The sequence below is a fragment of the Chiloscyllium plagiosum genome, chromosome 20, assembly GCF_004010195.1.
Source record: "Chiloscyllium plagiosum isolate BGI_BamShark_2017 chromosome 20, ASM401019v2, whole genome shotgun sequence".
Lineage (NCBI taxonomy): Eukaryota > Metazoa > Chordata > Chondrichthyes > Orectolobiformes > Hemiscylliidae > Chiloscyllium > Chiloscyllium plagiosum.
The window spans coordinates 51,250,598-51,277,973 of record NC_057729.1 but is presented as its reverse complement, the minus strand read 5'-3'; the positions used below and the strand labels follow the sequence as shown (position 1 = coordinate 51,277,973).

General features: G+C 40.1%; 1 protein-coding gene across 1 annotated transcript in view; it reads left to right on the top strand.

Moving 5' to 3' along the window:
* LOC122560273 (E3 ubiquitin-protein ligase Itchy-like) overlaps positions 1–12,313 on the top strand; it is a 113,452-nt gene extending 101,139 nt beyond the window's left edge. The window contains exons 24-25 of the mRNA XM_043710807.1: positions 3,574–3,646; positions 5,361–12,313. Of these exons, the coding sequence (XP_043566742.1) occupies positions 3,574–3,646; positions 5,361–5,460 (173 nt within the window). The 3' untranslated portion in view covers positions 5,461–12,313. The remainder of the gene's footprint in view (positions 1–3,573; positions 3,647–5,360) is intronic.
* The last annotated feature ends 15,063 nt before the right edge of the window (positions 12,314–27,376 follow it).

The window sequence follows — 27,376 nt, the reverse complement described above, 5'->3', positions numbered from 1 at the left end:
AACTGTCTATAACAGGTTTTTTATTCCAGATTATCAAAGACTATGGGACGAACCAAGTGAGGCTTACAGGTTGAGTCCACGAGGGATTCCCTGGGCCGTCTCAAATCTGTACTTTAACAGGCCCTTTCCCTCCATGTGGTACTGGTTGTGGGTTTGGAAGGTGCTGTTGAGAGATTTGCTTTTGTGTTGCTGCAGTGCACATTGAAGATGGCACATGCACTAACCATTTTCATCAGTGGGGAATGAATATTTACGTTGATGTGTTGATCAAGTGGTCTACTTTATCCTGCATGGTTCTAGGGTGTTATGAGAGCTACATTCATCCAGGCATGGCTTGTATATTACCTTTAGGCAACTAAAATTGAATCCCTGCAATGTTTTAATAAAAATACGTTGAGTAAAACAAATTTTCAGGTTATGTCTATAAGCAGCCACTAAATCGATACTGAATACGTAGCAATGGTTCTTTAAAAACATCAATTCAGTTAATTTAGATAAGGTGACTTTTCCTCAGCATTCTTGTCTAAGTTTATTGAACTGATGTTTTAAAGAACTGGGGCAATTACTCTAATGGAATTGCTCTTCTTTAATGAGTGCAGCTTCAGCAAAACATGATCTACACCATCTCTGACAAAACAACTAGTTCAGGACCACATCCATCACCTTTAGCATTGACTCCCACCATCACTGGTACACCATACCCTCAGACTGTACTAGCTGTAAATTGGCAGTAGCAACTCACCCAGGTTTCTTTGACGACCACTCCCAGCCGTTACTTCAAAGAAGCTGAAGGGCAGCACATTCACAGGTATACTACCAAATCCTTTTCAAGTCGCACGTCAGCCCTTCATCATTGCTGTGTCAATATCCTGGATCTCCCTACCCAAAATTGGACTGCTCTTGCCATATTGTCGACACCCAAGTTCCATAGTGCATTTTTTAAAAAAAATTGTGTGCAGAAATAATGACTTAAATATGTAATTTGCAGGACTCATTCAAACCATAGCCAATGTAAGTGACTCACTGCATGAACAGATTGTTTTTAAAATAAGCGTTTCCTTCAGATGTGATTATTAATGTTGAATCCTTTCCTCAAAAACCTAGAATTAAATTTGTCAATTGTGTAAAGCAGTCAAGTGTCCTATCAGTGGTGTAAAATGTGCATTCACAGTGTGCTAGTTCTTAAATAGCATAAATTATTCTTAAGTTGTGCCAAAGCAGACACAAACATTAAAAACTTTGGCTTCATGCCTTTCCTCATTTGCATGTCTGTGCTTATCACATAGTAAACTGCCTCTGGATTAATTTCCACATGCTTGTCTATCAATTTCCTTCACTGGGGGAACTGGAGCTTTGCTTACATTAGCAGTTTCAGTCAAATGGAGCATAAGGATTTTCAGCTGGTGATAGTGTGGACCACCCACAGCTTGCTCTCTCTCGTTCTTTCCCTGTGCGCTTTATTACTGTGCCCTACTGTCTTTCTCAGGGCATTGCTTCACTTACCATTGGGCAGTTCCACAGGTCTAGATACCCTCCAGTTGGTCACATAGGTGGCTGTTTCTCATCAGAGTTTCTGCTGGGTCATTATGGTTTAATCACATACCTTACCTGATCATCATTTTTAAGTAGGCAATATTCAGTAGTGCTCTAAAACATGTTGACATTCTCCCTCTGATGAAAGCAGTTGATTTACATACCTCTCTCAAATGAGGATGGAGTTTTCTGTGACAGTTTGGATGTGCAAATTGTTTTTGTACTTTATTTTTTAAATTAACCATTTGTTATAAATAAGTGTTCTTTTCTATCACTGATTTAATCCTTTAATCATTCCTTGTTATCCCAGGCTTGACTTAATGAAATGCACTCATTGCAACCTTCTCTGGTTCTACCTCGTATCAGCTTGAGCTCATTCAATTCTTTGCTGCCCATTTCCTTAGTGATATCATCCAGTTTACTCACATCTGCTCTGACACCTTGCCCACATTGGCTCCCAGTTAAGCAATGCCTCAAGTTTAAAAGACCATAAAACCACACAAAATAGGAGCAGGAGTATGCTATTTGGCCCCTACTGATCAAGAATCTATTTCAGCCTTAAATATACATAAAGCCTCAGCCCCCACAGCTATCTGTGGCAAGGAGGTCCAAAGGCACACAACCCCCTAAGGGAAGAAATTGCTCCTCATCTCACTCTTAAGTTGGTCTCCTTTAATTCTGAGACTATGCCCTCTGGTCCTAGACTCTTCCACAAGGGAAAACATTCTCTCAGCATTTACCCTGTCAAGTCCCTTAAGATCCAGTATGTTTCAATGAGTTCACCTCTTATTCATGCAAACTTTTACTTGTTTTCATATCCATTCTTAGCAGCACTCTTCCCCCTCTGATTTCATTTCCTCCACACTGACAGCCTCTCAAAATCTCTGTTCTCTACAAATTCTGGCCTTCTGACCCTTCCCAATTTTAATTGCTCCACCATTGGCAGACTTCAGTTGCAAAAACTGCAAGCTCTGCAATTTTCTTCCTAAATCTGTCTGCATCTGTCTTACTTTAAAGAACTACTAAAGAAAATCTATCTCTGACAAAGCCTTTAGTCATGAGGTCAGATGTTGAGCTGATGATTGCACCATGTTCGACTCCATTTGTGATTCCTCAGATATTGAAGCAGTCTGTGTCCATATCCAGTGCGATCTTGCCAACATCCAGGTTTGGACTGATAACTCGCAAGTAGCATTAGTACACACAGATACCAGTCAATGAGCATCTGCAACAAGGGAGGATCCAGCCATTATCCCTTGACATTCATTGGCTTGACCTGCATTGAACTCTCCACCCTGAACATCCCAGAAGTTACTGTTCCCTGAAAATTGAACTGGACCATATCAATATTGTTTCCACAGGAGTAGGTCAGAGGCTAAGATTTCTATGGTAGGTGCCTGTCCAACATCAACAAAGCACAAATCAGGAGTTTGCTAGAATAGCCTGCACTTGACTAGATTGATGCAGTTCCAGCAACATTCGAAGCATTGACACCATTTAGGATAAAGCATCCCCAATTGATTAGTACCCCATCTACCTACTTATACTTCCCTCACCATCACACACGCAGTGGCAGCAGTGTGTACCGTCTGCAAGATACATTCCAAGTAACTCAGCAACCTTCCTTCAACAGTTAGAAAAATCAGGGCAGTAGATACATGGGATCACCACCTGCAAGTTGCCCTCCAAACCACACACTTAGCTGATTTGGAACTAGATGATAATTTCTTCATTATCAGTGGATCAAAGTTCTGGAACAGTCTTTCTGCATGGGTATCCCTATGCTCCAAGGACAGCTGCAATTCCAGAAGGCAGCTCGTCATCACTTGAGGGCAACTTTGGATGGGCAAATGCAGATCCTAGACAAGGACAGTTGCATCTATGAATGAGTCTTAAAAAGTGGCCTCAAATCAGTGTCAAGTTTCTATCTGATAATGCTTGTAAAGAATGTTGAAAATGGTGTATAAATGCAATTTGTTCTTGTTAATCGCTGAAAAGAAATATATTAAATTATAATTCATTTTTGCATTTTGGTTCAAGGGAGCAATGGTCCTCAGAAGTTTTGTATTGAGAAAGTTGGGAAGGAAAATTGGTTGCCAAGAAGCCATACCTGGTGAGTTGAGTATTTCAAGAAATGTCTGTCTTTTTTTAATGCTGTGAATACTATTTCTGTTCTTTACATTCCTTAACCTCTTAACTTTAAAAATTTGTGCGGAGTACTGGCAAATGGAGCACTTTTCCTATATTTGTTCCCAAGGTAAGGTAAAACATATGTTTGGAGTGTAACTTTTCACCGTGACCAATTTAAGCCACCTATTGAGCAGAGGGCAGTGAAGGTTTCACCACCTACACCAGTATCTTTGCAACCTCTGAATGGAATTACTAAATCATTCCAGCTCAAATCACATTGAATAGTGATCTCTTTCTTTTAGATTCCACTTGATCACTCCCAAATTGTTTCTTACATGATTCCAGGGCTTTTTTCTCTCCCCAACTCTCTATGAAACTCCACTTCAAGTGCTCACTACTCTGAGAGGAAAGATTCTGCTGTCTATCTGAAATTTGCCACTTGCTCATTGACCCTTGCATTCTCTTGTCCAACTGTTTCAGTTAATTGGGAAGTACTGGTTTGGGTTTGCTCTCTTTTCTCTTCCTTATGTGGCCACTCCACGGTCACCTTTTTCAACTTGGCAAAACCCACGGAACAGATTTTCTTCAACATTTGCATGTGCATTTTTAAAGCTTTCTCCCAGTTCCTGATACAAAGCTCTTGCAATACTTTGTTTAGTTAAGATTAATGAGTGTTTGTCTCCTATTTAGTATATGGGTGGATTAAGGGTATTTTTTGGTAAAACATAGGCAAATCTTTTATAACCATATTAGCCATTTTCTGGCCTACTTCGACTTTGATTGGGCTAATCATACTGATGAAATTCTCTTCCCCTGTTCTTCTGTGGTAACTGGGATTAAGCCACAGGTTTTTCATTATTTTGAGCCTGAAACCCTCTATTCAATATATGTCAAACCTCATTAATTCTAGCTGGATTAGTTTTGATGAGTGAATGTGTACCTCATATTTTGATTGAAGAAATTTTTATTATATCTACTGCGCTCCATTTTGTCTCCATCAGCTTCCCCTGTCCCTTGAAGCAAACACCAGGAATGCCAAGTATCCTTCAAATGCTTTTGTACTAAAGGAGAGCAGTTGATGGAAGGCACACAGCCCTTCCTGTAATTTGCTGCCATCCACATTGTAAACCTTGTGGATAATGATGGTTTGTGAATGTGCTGACTGGTTAAGGCCAGCAGCTTAAGAAAATTGTTTAGAATCTGGCTACTGTGGAGAAAGGTTTACTATACTCATTAAGAACAGTTTCTGGCACTGGGTGAAATATCTGTCACTGGTACCCCAGAATACAATCAATAATGTAATGCTGTGTGAGAGTACCTAGAGAGTGTTTGTGAAACCTCATGTACATAAATTCATGATCTATCTGCCGTACTATCTTCTGTAAGTCAGAGCCCTACATGAGACAGCAATTAGATTTCTCTCTCCCTCACTCTCTGAGAAAGATGTGACTTGAAATAAGAGGTGGAGCTTGTGACAGAGAGCAGCTGGAACCAAACAGGCAAAACTATTTTGGGGGGGTGGGGCGGGAGCAAGGTTGGTGGTGATGGTGGAACCTGATTTTCCACAGAATATATAAAACCGAGCCAACTAATTGTGGCTGGAGTAGCTAGCAAATGAGTGTCTAAATGAGTTATTGAACTTAGTCCATAATGAAACTTTCAGAATTCTGATTCTTTTTTTAACTATTTCCCTGTAGTTTTAATCGACTGGATTTGCCACCATACAAGAGCTTTGAGCAACTGAAGGAAAAGCTATTATTCGCAATTGAGGAAACTGAAGGTTTTGGACAAGAGTAACTACTGTATGAAAGTCTTGTCAGGAGAGAGTTTTGTGATGTCATTTGAAAGATTCTGTAAAGGAGGAACGCATTTCACTTCTTGTGCTTTACTTTCCAGTAGACTTCTGTTTATCCAGACGCATCAGGACTGTCTATTTGCTTTGGAAATCCTGTGGGAAATGGCTGAAAAGCCTTTGTCTTTCCTTCGAAACTCTGTGTATTTACAAGCTGAAGAACTTAATATAATGAGGAAATTGTACATGCTTAAATAGAATTAATGTGCTGTGATAAACAGTTTAAAACTGTAGTATGTTCATTTCTGTTGAACACGAAGGAGCAGCCATGCTTACCCCATTTAGACGTAGGAATACAGTTGGCTGCTGTTGATAAGATATGGTTGGGAATGGGATTCCTGGAATTAATAGCATTTTATAGTTGGCGGAGCAGAGCTGGAATACATGTCTACTATCCATACATGTATTCCATTGTTGAGCTAAGAAACAATCCTAGATTGTGTATATCCCTCCTATACTATTATTCCCCCATTTTTGTTTTTTGCTTGCACCACACTCTCTCTCTGTCCTCATGGCCCATTATAGCAGGTTTCTTCTCCCCCCTCCGTGTGTGTCTGTGTGTGTGTGTGTCTCGCTCTCTCTCTCTCGCTCTCTCTCTCTCCACCCACCCCTCCAGTTCAGTCCTCGTCTTTGCTAAAAGATGTAATCATATTTCATTTTAAAGATTAATTTAAATGCATCTCAATGTCTTAATTTAATACAATGTTTTAATTTAAGCAAGTACAGTGAACTTCAGGGAGTCCCTACCTTGTGACAAAATTCTTATTAAAATGTTTTTTCCAGCATTGTTGATACTTGAAAGATAGGTGCAGGCTACTGTTTGATGAACAGATGTCTACTCTAACATTGCACCTTTCATGAATTTTCTTTTAAGCAGTCTCTTAGAAAAACTTCTGACAGTAGTGCTCATTATCCCAGATGTATTCTTCCTCCTCTCTATAAAGTGTAGCTAGAAAACAGAGGCTTCTGCCCTTTATTTTTTAAGGACTGAGAGATGTAGATCAATCGTAGCTCTAGTTTTATAGAGCTTGATTGGAAAATATTTTTGTGGTATCTGTGCTGACACCTTTGATTCAGGAAAGGCTGCTGTAAAATAATGTTGTCTTTGGTTAGAGATTGAACTTTTCCCATATGCGCACCCTTTCCCCGCTAGGTGCAACTTTGTATTGAAATTCTGAGGACATTTTAAAGTGTCCCCACCCGGTCCCTGCATACAGCGCTCAAGGGCCACCTTGACATATCTACTTCACACCTTGTTTATGGGTTCTAAATTTATCAGCTGTATGGATACTTTGCAAATAAGATAGGTGTAAATTTCCAAGATTGGAGAGGGATAAGAAATAACATATTAAAATGAATAGTGGAATAGAATAGTAGTTTTAAAAGAAAAGTAACATTCATTAGAAATACTGCGTACTCTATATGACCAGGACCAGCTGAACAGAATTTTGTTTATAATTCTGTCTTGTCCACGAATGTTCACTTCATATATTCACCTGTGAAAAGGTTCTTCTTTCTAAAAACCTTCCCATAGCAATCCCTGGATAATGCGTTCTCAGCCCCATACAATTTGGGAAACCCACTTTAATTGTTCTATCATTTCCCTATTACTACTTAGTCTTATTCCCAGTTTAGAATCTAGTGTTCGTCCATTGTAACCTATGATCACAACCAAACGAAATGTGGGTTTCCCTCAAGTTTTTTTTTCTGTATAAACAAATTTATAACACAGCTGAGAAATCACATCACCAAAATCTATTTGGGATACAGATTATATTTCTATACCAATTTTAAAAAAAATTTATTATCTAACCTGCAATAGATAATTTCAGCAGGGACCAACAAGGGCACAATAAAGACCTCAGCCAAGAATCTTGTTTCTGGTCAACTAATGTGGCCCTGCTGAAACTGTGAGCATGTGTGTTTGGGTGAGGACAGCACTGAGCTTGGCAAAAGTTATGTAAATACACATTTTGAAAGTACTTTGCAGTTTGGGAAAGTTGACACCCATGGGTCTAAAGCCCAGAATAAGTTGATGGTTTGAATAAAGGACAAAGAAGAAAAGAATCACGCACAGAAGCAGTATCCACTGTTAATTGAATGGATATCCCAAATTATTGAGGGAATTTGGCAGAGATTTGTTTGAAAATTTGATTGCAACTTCCAAAGATTTCTCAAGTCTGTCTATTCTGGGACAAATTTAGTCTTTTTCAATATAAAGTGAAAATAAGGTAAATCTGAGTGTGGCTTACTTCCTAGCTAGTATCTCTGGGTTGAAATGACTGCATCAACATCTAACATGAAATAGTGTATACTCTTTCGATTATTCAGACTTAAACCTCTCTTCTCTCCCTGACTTTATTTGTTGTATACAAAGGCGTAGTACAGAATATCATTAACCGGAAGTCGCTACTGCAATAATTGGTTTATGCTGGCTTTGTTATTCTGTGAAGAGTAACAATTTTATTTAGCAATTATTGAAACATTCTGGGATAGCTAGGGGCAATTCACCTGGAATGCTGCTCTCGATCAGTATTCCCCGAGTCTTGCTGGAAAGTGTTTTTTGAGATCTGTCGAGGGCCAGACTGAATCTGGTTTTGATGCACTCCATTCCTGAATTGCCCCGGAACACCTGTCTAAGCTCATGACGTGCAACTATTGGGTCAGAGCTGGAGCTGACGCAACCACTCCAGCAAGATTCAGTATTTTCAGGACTGGGTGAGAAAATAGTGGGGTGAGGGCACTTGGGAACCCTGACTTATTTTTAACACAACCTATTCTTAAGCTAGAGTATATTTGTAATATATTTTCAGGATTTATCATAGATATTAATTATGTATATAGAGTATCAAATTTAGGTAGTTTTTTTGCTAAAACCTGCCTATTTTAGAAAGTTTGAACTTCACTTTGCATTTGTAAGTAATCACTGAGTTTCCAGTTTTAAGCTTGGTGTCGAAGCATCCCAGTTGTCTTGTTTAATGGATGCATGTTCCTGTTTAAACTATGGGAAGTGAAGTTAATCCATGTTGGAGTTGAGTACTTGGCCTCTGACCTTATGCTAAGGAAAAATTCTGTACAGGTTCCTGATTGTTAATCCATTAAAATCCCAAACTTGGCAGTGTACACTTGGCCTTTGGATGGGGGCAAGGCCTGAATGTTGTCCACCTACAAATGTTTGCATTTTCCACACACGCACACAGTACCTGTGGAACTTTATCCCAGCATGAGTCAGCTCAAGAGTTTGCCTTCTTAACTCTAAAGCTATGCAGACTGTGTGAAAATTACTTAATCAAACTTTGAAAAACAAGGACTCATTACTATTTTGCAGTTGGCCAGAATAGGCTTGCAATGAGAATTTTCTCATCTTGTTCTTGCTAATCTGCATGTCAGGTATCTTGGTTTGAGTGTTCCTTGCTTTGGGGAACTCATATCAAGTAAAACAGGATCCCCCCTCATTGATTTTGTCATATTCTTTTAGAAGAATGTTGGAATAGATGTCAGTGCATGACTGTTACCTGAAAGAAACCTGTTTCAAGAGGTTGCATTGTCTCATGAAACTGGTTTTCTGAGTTGCATGTCAGCTTGAATCCTTTATGAGCCCATTAGCAGAGAGCATATTTTTTAGAGATGGAATCTTTGGCTTAATTAAAAATGTTACAGCCCTTTTATTACCAGTTTTTGTTACTGTTTAACATAGTGTCTATAAATCTTGTATGATTATGCATCACAATGGCTCAATAACTGATAATTGCAAAACAAGTAATATATTTATCTCCCAGTAAATGTGAATAAAATAATTGCAGGAAGACTTTAGGTTGCAAGGACTGTGTGCTGTGCAACACTTCCTCCTTTTATTTTTGCTCTGTATCTTGCCACTTATTAGAAGCACACTTTCCTCGAATTAAATGAACAGCAGTCCTGGATTGTAGATTTCTCTGGAGCTCTGCAGACCAACAAGTGGAAGCAAGATGGTAAAGGGCTTTGTTCCAGTCCTGTTTGCTAACCTTCCTCCTCACGATCCCTCTTCACTTCCTTTGAGCTTTTCTCTGATGTATTATTTTTGTTATACAGCCATGAGCTGAATTTTAATTTTTAATGTAGCGCACAGATCCATTCAAATGGCCCCTACCCCCTAACCTTTCATTCAGAAGTAAGAAATTTAATGCTTGTGTTAACACAGTTTCAGTTGGTGTTTCTCCTTTTAGCCTAACCAGAAAAGTGCAAAAGAAAATTTCACTTCTATTGGATAATTTTATTGATGTGTGTTAAAGCTGTGGGCCTCAACAAATTTACTGCAAAAGAATGCTGCTTAATGGCATACTTTTTTGAATAGTGGAGCAGTGTGTGCTGATTTTGCTTCCGAAATGATCATGAAATAGCCTGGATATCAATCTAAACTTTCTCAAATTCGTGGGAGGAAGTACTTTAATTGACCTTGATTGTCATCTAGGGCTTTAGAACTGTCTGCACCATGTTGATAACTCAATCCAGTCCCCACAAAGTAAGTTATTTTATAACTGGAACAAAGATTGATACAATGCAAGCAACTAATTACCCATGACCGCATTTCCCATCTGCCTTGTGTAACGTTACTTTACTGCAATATTAGCACTTCTCATTGGTTAATCTCTCCCTGGTACATTCAGGATATCAGGGGTTATGACTGAGGCAGTCCTTCAACTTCACTATAGGAGGGAAAGTAGGTTTTTTTTCTGTCAGCTTTATAGGCTTGGTCAAAAACACTTTGAGCATTCCATGAGAATTAGTTAATTGTAATTGTAATCAGTTTTCAACTGACACCGGCAACACAATATCTTTTCTCATTCTGCTAAGTTGATCTACATGAAGATGTATTGTACATAAAGTCATGCTTTTGCCCCCTCTTTTTTTCACCATGCTTTGTCTATGCAGCTCATTACGTTCTCTTCCACCCACCACTCCCGCAAAAAAAACTTAAAGTCCGTCTGTAAAGAAGTCTGTGATTATAGCTGTCAATGATTCCTTTGATAAAGGGTGCACTTGACTAATCATGGTGTACAATGTCTGACTCCTGGTATTTGCCAAGTTTGTTGATTTTTTTTTTGTTTAAATTTGTTGTGTTGCCATAATTGGCCTCTGTACCCTGGCCAAGAGAAAAGCAAAATTGCCTGAAGATGTTAAAACTTGAATGTGTATCCTGCTGAAAGTGCATTTGGTAAGCACTGAGTCCCTAAGAATGCCCTGTGATTGGTGTGCTAGAGGTCTGCGGAACTGCATCTTGGTGGATGTCAAAGTTTTCAAGAGGATAAAAGGGTGCACATTGACAGACAGCAGCAATGTATGAGATCTGGGGTTGATAGCAAGTGTTTTTGTCAGTTCATGAGGGAAGGAAAGGAAAACTACTGAATGTCCACTTTATTCAGGAAATAACTGGAATCTGGAGCCATGGGTGCGGCACTTGTTTAGATTTGTGTATAATGAACTTATCCACTGTGATATTAACAGGAAACCAGATACTTTGACATCTGATAATTTTAAAATGATTTCTTGGCAAGATAAAGATTTAAACTTAGCTAATTGTCCAATGGTAATGGCTTGTATTTGTTTAAAAGTTTGATTTTATACATGAAGTGTGCTAATTTTTTCCCTTTTCCTGGAAGTGGCTGAATTGGAAGGATGCAACCGATTTCTTTCTTTTCCCCGTCCTCCCCTTCCCCACTCTAATTGCACTGCATTACAACCAGAAAATTTAGGCAAAATACATCCAAATGAATTTGTAAATTTGTTTCTCTCTCTGACGCATCATTTACCGATTTGGTAGTCCGCATTCCAATCGTCAAGCATGACTGAAAATTCCAGGTAATGTCTTGATGGTCATCCCGTGTTACATTAACAAGTAGGAGTTGCTGAGGATATTCTGTTTATGCTACCTCCATCCTCCTCATTGGATTGCTAAGCAAAACCTAACATCTGTCTCATTACTAGTGAGTGCATTGATAATAGAAAACATTGTACCGTGGGTTAATACCAACAATGTAACACAACATTTTGTTTCAATGCAAAGTAACAAAACAACTTATTTTAGTAGAAAACTGCAAAACGCCACACTTTAAATCACCTATTCATGAACATAATCTTTCTTGTTGCCATTCAAGTATGTATGCGTTGCCTGCATTTTCAGGGTGGCAGCTTAAAGCTGGGAGTCATGTCAACCAAAGACCAAATACTTCATCCCATCTCTCTTGGTCAGCTGCCATTTTCATTATTCCCAGCATATCTTCCCTCATGTCCAACTTTGATCCAGGGAAATAAAATCCATTGCAGCATTGTACGCTCTCAGATTGTTGTAATATCACATCAAGCCTTCATAAGTCCATTGGATAATAGCTGCATAGAATTCTTTCACTCTTGCCCTCAAAACAAGTTACCCATTGTTATATAAAAGGCACTGATGTTAATTTGATTTAAAATAGTGTATTTGGTATTTTAAATAAATAGCTTTAGAAATATTTCCAATAAATTCAATAGGAAGTTTGGATGTTATTTCTAAGGCTGCAACATAATTTAAAGAAATCTGGGTAATTTCTCAGATCTTTTGGGCTTTCTATATAGTGTCTAATTTCCACTGTACAATATCTAAGGATTGTAAATCATGTTAATATTTCTGTGTTAAATCTTTTTGTAAAGCTGAATTTGATTGTTCGAGAAATGAGTTAAGGCTACTAAGATAATTCTGGCCACTTGGCACAAGCTTCTTACCTGTTTATCTATGTAAAGATAGTTAACATTGTAAAAAAAAATAAAAATGCTTCTCTTTAAGACTGTGCAGACAATAAGCTGTTTTGTGCACACTTATGGGTCTGAATATTATCTCACTGCTTCCAGGAGGGCAAATGTGTTGACACTATTCTGATGAGGCACAGATCATCATTCCAGTTCTGTAAATGTGAAATATTTTAATTTCATTGAACTATATTTCCTCCTGTTTTCGATGGAGATGGGTGAATTTGCAAGGCTTTTTAAAATTTGTTCGGTCATCAAATGTGGATAAGGCCAGTATTTATTGCCCTTCCCTAATTTGCTCTTGAGTAGATGTTGATGAGCTTCCTCCTGAACCACTGCAAACCATGTGGTGCGAGTAGACCTGCATTACTGTTAGGGATAGTTCAGGATTTTGAGCTGCAAAGTCTACTCAAAATCAATCTCATTTGACAATGTGGCCACAACTTAATAAAGTATATCTTCATTGCGAAGACTTTGCTTCCACAAGGGCTGTGCGGTGGATTGGTGCCTGGGAGTACGACATTATTGTCATTACGGAGACTTGGTTGAAGGAAGGGCATGATGATTGGCAACTGAATGTTCTAGGATATAGACATTTCAGACAGGACAGGAAGGGAAGTAAAAGAGGGGGTGGAGTTGCATTGCTGGTCAGGGACGATATCACAGCTGTGCTAAAGGAGGACACTATGGCGGTCTTGGGTAGTGAGGCATTATGGGTGGAGCTGAGAAATAAGGGTGCAGTTACATTGTCGGGGCTGTATTACAGACCTCCCAACAGTGTGAGTGAGGTAGAAAAACAAATAGGTAAACCGATTATCAATAGATGTAGAGACAATAGGGTAGTGGTGGTGGGGGGGGGATGGGAGATTTTAATTTTCCTAACGTTGACTGGGAGACACTTAGTGTCAGAGGTCTGAATAGAGTAGAATTTGTATGAAGCGTCCAGGAGAGTTTTCTAGAGCAGTACGTCTACTCGCACCACATGGTTTGCAGTGGTTCAAGAGGAAGCTCATCAACATCTACTCAAGAGCAAATTAGTGAAGGGGCCATATTGGACCTGGTACTGGGGAACGAGCAAGGACAGGTGGTAGAAGTTGCGGTGGGGGATTTCTTTGGGAACAGTGACCACAATTCTGTAAGTTTTATAATACTCTTAGATAAAGAAGAGAGTAGTCCTAAGGGAAGAGTGCTAAACTGGGCCAAGGCCAATTATACCAAAATTAGGCAGGAGCTAGGAAATGTGGATTGGACACAGCTATTTGAAGGGAAGTCCACATTTGAGATGTGGGAGGCTTTCAAAGATAGATCAACGGTAGTGCAGGATAGGCATGTCCCATTGAAGGCAAAGGATAGGAAGGGCAAGATTCGTGAACTGTGGATGACAGGAGAAATTGTACGACTAGCCAAGAGGAAATAGGTAGCATACATAAGGTCTAGGCAGCTAAGAACAGAACGGGCCCTGGAGAAATATCGGAAGAGTAGGACAAGTCTTAAATGAGGAATCAAGCGGGCTAAAAGGGGTCATGAAATAGCTTTAGCTAGCAGAATTAAGGAAAATCCCAAAGCATTTTATTCTTTTATTAGAAGCAAGCGGGTAACTAGAGAAAGGATTGGTCCACTAAAAGATAATGAAGGAAGGCTGTGTGCCGAACCTGAGAGAATGGGTGAGATTATGAATGATTACTTTGCATCAGTGTTCACTGTGGAGAGGAACATGATGAATCTTGAAATTAGAGATAAAGTTTGATTAGTCTGCGTCACGTTGACATAAGTAGGGAAGATGTGTTGGGTAGGCTAGAGGTTATTAAGGTGGACAAATCCCCAGGACCAGATGGGATCTATCCCAGGTTGCTGAGGAGGTGAGAGAGGAAATAGCTGGGGCCCTGACAGAGGACTGGAAGGTTGCTCATGTTGTCCCCCTGTACAAGAAGAGGGTAGTAGGGATATTCTGGATAACTACAGACAAGTGAGCCTGACGGTGGTGGGGAAGTTGCAGGAGAGGGTACTAAGAGATAGGATCTATTTGTATTTGGAAAGGAATGAGCTTATCGGTGCTGGGTAACATGGTTTTGTGCAGGGGAGATCGTGCTTTACCAACTTGATAGAGTTCTTCAAGGAAGTGACCAAGTTGTTAGATGAAGGAAGGGCTGTTGATATAATATACATGGACTTTAGTAAGGCGTTTGATAAGGTTCCCCATTGTAGACTAATGGAGAAAGTGAAGTCACATGGTGTGCAGGGTAGGTGGATAAAGAACTGGTTGAGCAACAGGAGGCAGAGAGCAGTAGTTAAAGGGAGTTTCTCGAAATGGAGAAAGGTGCCCAGTGGTGTTCCACAGGGGTCAGTTTTGGGGCCACTGTTGTTTGTAATATACATAAATGATCTAGAAGAGTGCACTGTTGGTATGATCAGCAAGTTTGCAGACGACACAAAGATTGGTGGAGTGGCAGAAAGCATAAGGGACTGTCAGAGAATACAGGAGGATATAGATAGACTGGAGAGTTGGGCGGAAAAGTGGCAGATGGCTTTCAATCCAGACAAATGTGAGGTGATGCATTTAGGCAAGTCTAATTCTAGAGCAAATTATACAATTAATGGAAGAGCCTTGGGAAAAGTTGATGGGCAGAGAGATCTGGGAGTGCAGGTCTGTTGTTCCCTAAAGGTTGCTGCACAGGTGGATAGAGTGGTCAAGAAGGCATATAGTATGCTTGCCTTCATTGGACAGGGTGTTGAGTATGAGAGCTGGCAAGTCATGTTAAAATTGTACAAGACATTGGTTTGGCCACATTTGGAATACTGTGTACAGTTCTGGTCGCCACATTACCAAAAGGCTGTGGATGCTTTGGTGCAGAGAAGGTTTATGGAAGGTGCCCGGTATGGAAGGTGCTAGCTATGAAGAGAGGTTGAGTAGGTTAGGTTTACTTTCATTAGAAAAAAGGAGATTGAGGGGGGCACCTGATTGAGGTTTACAAAATCATGAAGGGTATAGACAGGGTGGATAGAGATAAGCTTTTTCCCAGGGTGAAGGATTCAATAACGAGAGCTCATGCTTTCAAGGTGAGAGATGGAAAGTTTAAGGGGGATACACGCGGTAAGTACTTCACACAGGGTGGTGGGTGTTTGGAACGGGTTGCCAGCAGAGGTGGGAGAGGCAGCCATGGTAGATTCATTTAAGATGCGTCTGGACAGATGCATGAGTAGGTGGGGAGTAGAGGGATACAGTTGGTTAGGAGTTGACCGACAGGTTTAGACAGTACATTTGGATCGGCTCAGGCTAGGAGGGCCAAAGGGCCTGTTCCTGGGCTGTAAATTTTCTTTGTTCTTTGTTCCTCCTGATACTGTCATGGTCAGACAAATTTATTGAGACAGATTGGTAGGATCAGGTCAAGTAAGTTTTTTTTTCACTGCTTGGTTTTGGCACCACCAGCTGCTGAGTTTTGTTTGGCTGTCACGTCTTTTAAGACTCAGCCAGCTCATTCAATATTGGTGCTGCTGAGCTACTCTGGATATTGTAGTTCCCCAAACAGTGTTTACTCTGTGTCTCAGTGCTTGTTCCAAGAGGTGTTCAGTATTATACTGATTCACTTGATGAAAGGGGCGGAGGGACTTGGAATTGATAGGTGGAATCAGCAGATGGTCTCCTTACCCATACTAAACATGTAGCCATGAGACTTCATATGGCTCAGAGTCAATGAGTAGTCCAAGGGCACCTGTTCCTCTGATGGTGTCGGGGAAATTGATGCAGTCGTGAAATCAAACCCATCCAATCTATTGCTTGACTCGTAATTTCCGCACCATCCCAATTTTGGCCCCGCCCCCATATATTAATAAGGAAGATTTGTAAGGTTGACAATTCTGTGTTTGCCGTGTCATTTCCTGTATCTCAGCCTGTACCAAGTGGTCCATCTGGTTTTCACCTTGACCTTTTTGATTTTGCAGTGGTTGAGTACAACTGGGTGGATGGCCACACCATTTCTGTTAAGTGTCAAAAACATTTCTGGGTGCCTGGAGTCAGGTGGAACTCTATTTCCTTGCATACCAATTAGAGTAGAAAACATAAGACTGCTGTATTTGTAGATAAATTGACAACTTAAATTCTAAAGTTCTAATGTGGACTGATGCTTTGAGGCCTTTCACAGACATGTTTAGATAAAAATAAACACAAGCTGATAAAGGAGATACTCTGTTCAGCAATCAGAAGCTGGGCCACAAACAGGTTCTCAGGAGTCCTTTAACAGCGGTAGAGAAATTGGGGACTTATAGACTTTGGTGTAAACTTATTTCAATCCCAGCCTCTCTCTAGATTCCACTTTCATCAGCTATCTTCAAGAATGTTTGTTTTAAAGTGTTGGGCATTGTTTGCAAATTTTTGAGGCATTTTCCACTCTACCCAAGTGACTTATTTTGATCCACCCCTACCTGACTTCAAGGACCTCCTCCCATCAGGCATAGTGACTTTAAAATTGAATGCTTATGCTAATCTCTTCATTTGATAGTTTCTCCCCATCTTCAAAAGCCTCCTTAAAACATCTTGCTTTGTAGACATTGGAAAGACTCTTCTTTGGTATTCAGCTACTGACTCCATCCTTCAACAGCAACAGTCTGAGGCTAAACCAAATATTAGAACTGCAGATGCTGGAAATCTGATACAAAAATGTAAATTGCTGTAAAAACTCAGCAGGTATGACAGCATCTGTAGAGAGAAAGCAGAGGTAACATTTCCAGTCCAGTGACTCTTTGTTTTTTGAGGCTAAACCAGGCAGTCCACAGCTTTGGTTCTGCACTTGACCCCTGAGGTGAGCTTCCAACGTCAGTGGTGTCATCAATAAATCTACCTAGTTCCACCTCCATATCACTGCTTGACGTCATCTCTAACTAAGTTCACCTGCGAGAATTCTCATTCTTGCTTCTTTACCTCTAGACTTGACTATTCTAATTTTTTCCTGGTCAGTCTGCCAAGTGCTGGTCTCCACAAATTTGAAATCATCCAAATCAACCTGTGTGGCTAGGTGTCACATTTCAATTTATAATGTTTATTGGATATAATGATCTTAACTGATGTTATTACAGACAGGAACTTGGCTTGATGGGTCATTTTGACTTGTTTTGATTTTAACAAAGTGGTCTCTCACTGAAACATAAGCACACAATGCTATAGATTTTGTTTTAATAATTAAACAAGTTTGTTGTGAGAGAAATAAAGATAGGTAGATGGTTTGATTTACTCTATAGTACAAATTCAGAGATTATAACTATACAGTAAGTCTATAATCCCAAAAACACTCCTTTATAAATTGAAAAGAAGCAACAGCTTTTGTATTATAAAGTCATAAAGATGTACAGCACGGTCCAACTTGTCCATGCCGACCAGATATCCCAACCCAATCAAGTCCCGCTCGCCAGCCCCCGGCCCATATCCCTCCAAATCCTTCCTATTCATATAACCATCCAGATGCTTTTTAAATGTTGCAATTGTACCAGCCTCCACCACTTCCTCTGGCAGCTCATTCCATACACGTACCATCCTCTGCGTGAAAAAGTTACCCTTGAGGTCTCTCTTATATTTTTCCCCTCCTGACCCTAAACCTATGCCCTCTAGTTCTGGACTCCCCAACCCCAGGGAAAATACTTTGTCTATTATTCCTATCCATGCCCCTCATGATTTTGTAAACCTCTGTAAGGTCTCCCCTCAGCCTCCGATGTTTCAGGGAAAACAGCCTTAGCCTATTCAACCTCTCCCTATGGGTCAAATCCTCCAACCCTGGCAACCTCCAACCTCCAACCCTTAAATCTTTTCTGAATCCTTTTAAATTTCACAACATCTTTCCGTTAGGAAGAAGACCAGAATTGAACGCAATATTGTACCTATTTAAAACAAAAATGAAGTAGCAACACAAATTCAGGTAAATGGGTATGACCTTACTCCTTAAGAGGGTTTCTCAAAATGGAAACGCGTGACCAGTGGAGGTCAGCAGGGATCTGTGCTGGGATTGCTGTTGTTTGTGATATACATAAGTGATTTGGAGGAAGGTATCGGTGGTCTGATTTAATGTCATCTGCAAACTTGCTAAGATTAGAGGAGTTGCAGGTAGTGAAGGGGACTGTCAGAGAACACAGCAGAATATAGATAGGTCGGAGAGTTAGACAGAGAAATGGCAGATGCAAGGTGATGTGTTTTGGAAGATCCAATTCAAGAGCAAACTATACAGTAAATGGAAAAGTCCTGAGGAAAATTGATGTACAGAGAGATCTGAGTGTTCAGGTCCATTGTTCCCTGAAGGTCAGTAAAGTGGTCAAGGAGCCATACGGCATGCTTTCCTTCATTGGACGGGGTATTGAGTACAAGAGCTGGCAGGTCATGTTACAGTTTTATAATACTTTGGTTCAGCCACATTTGGAATACTATGAACTGTTCTGGTCGTCACATTACCAAAAGGATGTACAAAATTAAAAATCGCACAACACCAGGTTATAGTCCAACAGGTTTAATTGGAAGCACACTAGCTTTCGGAGCGACGCTCCTTCATCAGGTGATTATGGAAGGCTCGATCGTAACACAGAATTTATGCAAAAATTTACAGTGTGATGTAACTGAAATTATACATTGAAAAATTGATTGTCTGTCAAGCCTTTCATCTGTTAGAATACAGTGATAGTTTCACTTCTTTCATGTGTAAATCACAAAACCTTTTTTTAAAAATGTTGCATTCTCGGGTTAGCTGTTAACAATGGTGAGAGCTAGACAATATGTTGAAGGTGTTAGCCCCCGTGTTCTCTGTCTATGACCTGAGGTTTAGATTGATTCTAATCTAAAAAGTGAGATAACAGAGTTTTACATAAATTCATGCAGTTTTTGAGCTCAGAGTTCTACATGAATGTATGCAGTTTTTGAGCAAAGTGCAATGTAACTCTGCAAGTACAGAGTTGTACTTGCAGAGTTACATTGCACTTTGCTCAAAAACTGCATACATTCATGTACAAAGTTAAAAATCACACAACACCAGGTTATAGTCCAACAGGTTTAATTNATTTGCAGTGTGATGTAAATTTTGCTATAAATTCTGTGTTACGATCGAGCCCTCCACAATCACCTGATGAAGGAGCGTCGCTCCGAAAGCTAGTGTGCTTCCAATTAAACCTGTTGGACTATAACCTGGTGTTGTGTGATTTTTAACTTTGTACACCCCAGTCCAACACCGGCATCTCCAAACCAAAAGGATGTGATGCTTTGGAGAGGGTGCAGAGGAGGTTGCCTGGTATGGAGGGTGCGAGCTATGAAGAGAGGTTAAGTAGATTAGAATTATTTTCACTAGAAAGACAGAGGTTGAGGGGAGACCTGACTGAGGTCTATAAAATCATGAGAGGTATGGACAGGGTGGGTAGCAAGAAACTTTTTTTCCTCAGAGTGCAGAACTCAATTATTAGGGGTTACGAGTTCAAAATTAGAGGGAAAGTTTAAGGGAGATATACATGGAAACTTCTTTACACAGAGTATGCTGGGTGTCTGGAACTTATTGCCAGCAGAAGTGGTAGAGACGGTCATGATAGCGTTATTTAAGATGTGTCTAGACAGATACATGAATGGGCAGGGAGCAAAGGGGTAGAGATCCTTAGAAAATAGGCGAAAAGGTTTAGATAGAGGATCTGGATTGGCGCAGGCTTGAAGAGCCAAAGAGCTTGTTCCTGTGCTGTCATTTTCTTTGTTTTTTTGTATAGCCATTGTGAATAATGGTTATAAGGAGATCAAAGCTGGGAACTGAAAGCTCAAGGATATCTGACCTTTCTGAAAGATGTTATGGACTAGGCCACACCACTCAAAACATTCTTAAGCAGGCAGCCCTAGACCTAACTTTGCAATTTGCTTCAGTAAGTGTACAGTGAAAATTACCTGGAGTAAGATAGCTATGTTGACTACTAGATTTTAAAACAGACAAAAGGTTTATTCACAAAATTACGCAATGAAACACAAAAGAACAGAATAAAGAACCCATACAGAACTCAACCTATCCAGCTAGACTTAATTATGCTGTTCTGAATACACACAACAATCCCAATAAGCAAATTCCCTTTTTAAAAAAACGTATAAATGGAACACATGCTTACAGGCTGAAGTTGAAGGGCAGAAAGATGTGTTTCCGCACAGCTCCTTGTTGAACTTCCCAGTTCAACACTGAACTAAAAACTGCTCTGCTCAGCTCAGCTCAGCTAGAGAGCAGACCATTCCCCTTTCTTTATACAGGTCACTTCTAAGACATGACCACTTTGGCCTGAAGTCTCAGCTGTTTACATATAAACAAAAGGACTCTCAAAATCCTTTTCATCTCTGTACCAAACCAGACTGATCGGAGCCTGGCCCAGTTCACTGGCCCCCTGAAAAAATCCAGGACAGAGTGTCCTTGATAAAAACAATGACTGCAGATGCTGGAAACCAGATTCTGGATTAGTGGTGCTGGAAGAGCACAGCAGTTCAGGCAGCATCCGAGGAGCTTTGGATGCTGCCTGAACCGTTGTGCTCTTCCAGCACCACTAATCCAGAAACCGAGTTTCCTTGAGCCAAGGAACAGCTTTTAGAAAAAAAGGGGCTAGCTTTGAGACATCTTCCACCTCCCTACCTGCCCTCCCACCCCACATTTTAATAAAAACAATACCAAGAGATGGCTTCATTTTTAACCCTTCAAAAGCCGGATAGTAGTCTAAATGCACATATACACTATACTAGCTATAAACATGCACAACCCTGTGCAAATTCAGGCTGCAATACACCCACCACCGAACACCTCTGTATCTCATTCGAGTCTCAATAACACATTGGCAATCACGTTTTCACGACCTGCCACCTGCACAACTGTCAAATTGAATGGCTGCAACAACAAGCTTCATCTAAACAGTCTGGCAGTTTTGTCCTTAAATTTTTCCCAAATGTCAATGGTATATGATTGTCTCAGATGCATTGCTGGTATTATAAACACTGAAATGTTGTCATGCCAACGCCAAGCTTAAAGTCTCTTTCTCCACCATTGAATATTTCTGTTGATGAATGTTCAACTTCCTGGAAAAATACCTGATGGGTCTTTCTATCCCCTCGTCATCCTCCTGCAGGAGCATCACACCGACACCCACATCACTGGCATTGATAGCCACCTTGAAAGTCTATGTGTAATCTGCTGTGGCTAATATTGGGGCAGTGGTTAACACAGTTTTTAGGCTGTCAAATGCCTTTTGACAATCTGCTGTCCACTGAAACTTCTTGACTTTTTTAACAATTCGATGAGGGGAGCAGCCACACTGTTAAAGTTCGACACAAACTTTCGGTAAAATCAACTTAACCCCAGGAACTATAGTACTGCTTTTTTTGTCGACGGTGTAGGAAATTCCCCAATAACTTTCGTTTTTGCATCCCATGGGGCCATTTGTCCATTTCTAATAACGTGGCCCAGGAAGGTGACTTGGGCTCTGACAAATTCACTTTTAGCCGGGTTTACCACCAAGCCTGCCTTCCAGAGTCGATCGAACAAGTTTGATAAATGCTGTAAATGTTCCTTCCACGGGTGACTAAAAACCACCTGGTCATCAATGTAAACAACACAATTGGATAACCCAGCAATGACCTTATTAGTCAGTCTCTGAAATGTGGCTGGAGTGTTTTTCATATTAAGTGGCATGACTTTGAACTGATATAGTCCATTTGGCGTAATGAAAGCCAAAATTGCCTTTGCTCTCTCTGACAGAGGTACTTGCCAGTAGCCTCTGAACAAATCCAACTTGGAAATGTAAGTTGCTTGTCCCACTTTTTTGCCATGATCCTCCAATCATGGAATTGGATACATATCAGTTTTTTTAATGGTGATAGTCCACACATAACCATCGGGTACCATCTGGCTTTGGCACTATGACTATGGGTGAGCCCCAGTCACTTTAACTCACTTCAATTATGCCATCTTGGAGCATGCGCTGTATCTCCTTCTGAACCTGTGCCAACTTTAAAGGGTTATGTCTGTAAGGATGTTGCTTAATTGGAACAGCATCTCGTCTATCTACATCATGCACAATTAGGTTAGTACTTCCCAGTTTATTTTCAGATATCTCCCCGTGTGATAGTAATAACTCTTTCAGGTTATTTTGATTTTCTTGTGGAAGGTAAGTCAATAATTTATCACAATTTTTGACAACTTCTTCATTGTCCAATTTGAGGAATGTCCAATTCAGAATCCTCTGAACTTGGCTCTTACTTCTGTGCTGTAATTATTAACACCTTCTCCTCTTGCTTTCCTCCCCTATCAAAATACCTTTTGAGCATATTCCCATGACACACTGTGAGATTTCCTCCTGTCTGGAGTCCTTATCAAGTTTTTCACCTCACTCAATTTCCTCTTGATTTGATATGGTCCCCTAAACCTTGCTTTTAAAGGCTCCCCTGTTGCTGGAAGTAACACCAATACCTTATCCCCAATGACAAATTGCAAATTTGTGATTTCTTATCCACTTCCTGTTTCATTGTATGCTGTGATACTCTTAAATGCTGTCCAGCCAACTCTCCAGCTCTATTTAATCTTTCTGTAAAATTTGACACACAGTCCAAATGGGTGGTTTCTGAATTCTGACTTATTAATTTCTCCTTAATCAATGTTAATGGTCCGCTTACTTCATGCCTAAAAATTAATCCAAATGGACTGACGTTGGTCGATTCATTCGGTGCATCTCTGATCACAAAAAGTACAAATGGAACTCCCTTATCCCAATCATCTGAATAATCCTGACCATACGCCCTCAACATGGGTTTTAGTATTTGATGCCATCTCTCTAACTCTCCCTTGATTCCGGGTGGTACGTAATAGATTTGAATTGCTTTATTCCCAAGTTATCCATAACCTCCTTGAATAGTTTGGATGTGAAGTTTGATCCTTAATCTGACTGGATTTCTATTGGTAATCTATATCTAGTTTAAAAAAAAGTTTAGGTAATTCTTCTACAGCCCTTTTAGCTGTGATGTTGCGTAATAGGATTGCCTCTGGAAATCTAGTCGACACATCCATTATTGTTAATAAATATTTATTCCAACTTATTGATTGAGGTAGGAGACCTATGCAATCAATCAAGACTCTTGTGAAAGGTTCCTCAAATGCTGGAATAGGTATTAAAGGTGCAGGTTTTATAACTGCATGTGGTTTTCTGATTAGCTGACATGTATGACACGTCTGGCAAAATTCAACTACATGTTAGTGTAGTTTGGCCAGTAAAAATGTCTTTGTATTTTAGCCTGTGTTTCCCTCACCCCTAAATGACCTCCAAGTGGTAGCTCATGCGCCACTCGCAGCACCTCCTTTCTATATCCTAGTGGCAAAACAATTTGATGGAATTTCTGCTCATTTCTCATCTGCTTGAATGTGTGATGGTCTCCATTTCCTCATTAAGACATCATTTGTTAAATAATAACACACAGGAATGGATTCACTTTCTTTCTCAGTAAATGCCTTTTGACATAACTGCTTTAACTCATCTTTCTGCTGTAATTCAATCAGCTTCGCAGAGCTAAAAATACTTGCATATTTACCTATTTTCTCCTTCTCTGTTCCACTTATCTGATCAAAGAAAGTCTCTGATAACGCTATGTCAGCTTCCTTATCTGGGTCTTTTGATCTCTCCTGCTTCAGCTTGTACCTCTGTGATCCTGTGACCACACAATCAGGGAAAATTCCTGGATAAACATTCTCCATGTCTTCAGTTGTTTGTGTCTCTACTGGCTTTTCAACTAGAGAAGGCAGCACACCGACTGGTGAATCAACTATATCATTTGCATGGACAAATTGTATTCCTGGAGCTGAGAGTTTGTCCAGTACTCCTACCACAAATTCTCCACTCTTCACTGGACACTCTAGTCTCACTTTACATAACTGAGCACTTTTTGTCTCATCATGAATTCCTGTTACCAGTACCTTCTCTGGCAATAGTCCTTCAGGAGTACATATCTCCTCATCCTTCAGCATTACAGACCGAGAGGATCCTGTGTCTTAATGTAGTTATCTCCTTACCTATTACTCCTGGCCTATGTGAATAAACTTTACCCTTGCATGTTTTTTTTTGCAGATCTGGCACTTCCTCCTTCATCAACCTCTGATCATCTTGTACACTCTGAGGCAGCTGTCTAACTTCCCTTGTGCTTTTTGTTACTAGTCCAACAAAACTCCCAGGCTTGTCTGGTCTTCCTACATCTGGCTTTCTCTGAGCCCAACACTGTGATTTTGTGTGGCCCACTTTATTACAATGAAAGCACCGGAGCCGTTTAACTTCTTTGCCCCCCTCAAGGGTTTCTTTTTTACCCTGTGGTAAGTTATCCTTATGATCTTCGCTGAGATTTCCCTTTACCTTTCCACGTGAGGATTTCTCTTTGCCCCAATTTCTATCCCTCATGGACTAAAATTGATTCTGGAAGCCAAGCCGTGTTTTATGGACCAGCTCATAATCATCAGCCACTTCAGCTGCTAACCTTGCTGTTTTAACTCTCTGCTCTTCCACATGAGTTTTCACTACTTCAGGCAGTGAGTTTTTGAATTCATCCAAAATAATTACCTCTCTAAGAGCATCATAGGTTTGCTTGATTTTTAAAGCTCTTATCCATCCATTAAAATTACTCTGATCCTTTCAAACTCAATATAGGTTTGATCAGGGTCCCTCCTTAGATTCCTGAAACATTGTCTAGGCTTCTGGGGCAAGTTCATATTCACTTAAAATGGCTTTTTTCACCTCCTTATACTCCCCAGATACCTCCTCTGATAGGGATGTGAACACCTCGCTAGTCCTACCTACAAATTTTGTTTGTCTCAACAAAACCCACATTGCCACTGCCCACTGCATTTGCTTAGCTACCTTTTCAAATGAGATGAAAGAGGTTTCCACATCCTTCTCATCAAATTTAGACAATGCTTGAACATACTTAAATAGTTTCTCACTGGGCTTCTGACTACCAGGGACTTGCTCATTCCCACTGTCTTCCTCACTAAGCCTACCCTCAGCCTTTATCTCCAGCCTTTTACACTAACTTTCTTTTTTAAGTGTCAGTTTTTGAATTCAAACACTCTCTTTTTCTCTCTGTTCTGCTGCTCTCTCTTTTTTCCTCTCTTCTTCTTTTAATCATAACTCAAACTGTTTCATTTCTGCTGCCCTTTCCTTATCTCTCACCTCTAACTCAAGCTGCTTCATTTGCAATTTAATTCTTGCCATCTCTATAGATTCTGATGGTTTCTCCAGCAAGTTTAAATGCTGAGCTACTGCTGTAATTATCTCTCCTTTCCTCACAGAAGCAGGCAGTTCAATTCCAGCTTCTCTGCTAATTCTTGCAACTTGGTCTTATTCACTTTTTGCAAAACTTCCAAAGTCACCACATCCACATCCAGAAAACTTTTGGCGACTTAGAGAGCCATTACTATCCCAAGCTTTGTCTCCCCAATCAAACCAACACCCGAAATAAAGATGCTACCACCCACCACTCGCTGTTTAAAATCCAGCAAAGAGCCCTTAATCTGTTATGGACTAGGTCAGACCACTCAAAACATTCTTAAGCAGGCAACCTGAGACCCAAGTTTGCAATTTGTTATGGTAAGTGTACAGTGAAAATTACCCAGAGTAAGTTAGCAAGGTTGACTGGATTTTAAAGCAGACAAAACATTTATTCATAAAATTACACAATGAAACATGAGGAACAGAATAAAGAACCCCTACAGAACTCAACCTATCCAGCTAGACTTAATTATGCTGTTCTGAATACACACAACAGTCCCAATAAGTAAACTCCCTTTAAAAACCAATATAAGTGGAACACATGCTTACAGGCTGAAGTTGAAGGGATCAAAAGAGTGAGAGTTTCCACATAGCTCCCTGTTGAACTTCCCAGTTGAAGACTGAACTAAAAACTGCTCAGCTCAGCTAGAAAGCTGACCACTCCCCTCTATTTATACAGGTCACTTCTAAAACATGACGCCTGAAGTCACAGCTGTTTACATATAAACAAAAGGCCTCTCAAAGTCCTTTCCATCTCTGTACCAAACCAGACTGATCGGAGCCTGGCCCGGTTTATTACCCCTCTGAGAAAAATCAAGGACAGAGTCTCCTTGAGCCAAGGAACAGCTTTTAGAAAAACAAGGGACTAGCTTTGTGACAAAGGGCAGGAGATGGGGTAGCAATTTTGTACAGGATGGAATAAGTACGAAAGCAAGAAATTATCTTTAATCAGAAGATGTAGAATCCATACAGGTGAAAGTCAGAAAGCAAGGGGAAGAAGACACTGTTAGCCACACTCTATAGTCCCTGGAACTACTGTTTGGCAGGGTTGTGAATAAACCAGATAAAGATAATGAAGGGAGTATGTAAAAAAAAAAGGCAATGCATTAATCTTGACTAATGATGCTGGGTGATTTTAACCTTGTAGATTGGGATAGTCAGATTAGCAGAAGTAATTACTAGAAAGAAGTCATAACATATATTGCAGTCAACGTTTCCCAGAACAATACATTGTGGATCCAGTCAGGGAATGTTATGTCATAAGCAAAGTTTAAAAATGATGTCAGGGTAGAAGATCCTTTAGGAAGTTTGAGGGAGGATTCTGCATCAGAAAAAACTGAGCTAAGTTTAAACAAGGGTAATTCTAAAGGAGTGAGGGTGCAACTTGCTGCAGTGGACTGGAAAAGGGTTTAGCAGCAAAGATGGTTGAGGAACAATGGCAGGCTCACAGTGGGAAAGAAGGAGACTAGGAAGAGGACAAGTCCACCATAGTTAACTCGGGAAGTTCAGGATGGCACTCAATTCAAAGAGAAAACATAGTGTGACCTAGAGTAGTTGCAAGGCAGAGGTTTGCACAAGTTTTAAAAACCAACAAAAGACAACCAAAACAAAGATAACCTTTGAGGGTAAACTTGAAGTAATATCAAGACAGACAGCAAGAGCTTATTTAAATATATAAAAAGGAAGAGAGAGGCCAACATTAGATAATGAGGCTGGGGAAATAATGTGGAAGCAGGAAATGGCAAAGGAGTTGAATAAATATTTTGCATCCATATTCACAGTCAAAGATTCTAGTAACGTTCCAAAATTATTAAATAGTCAAGT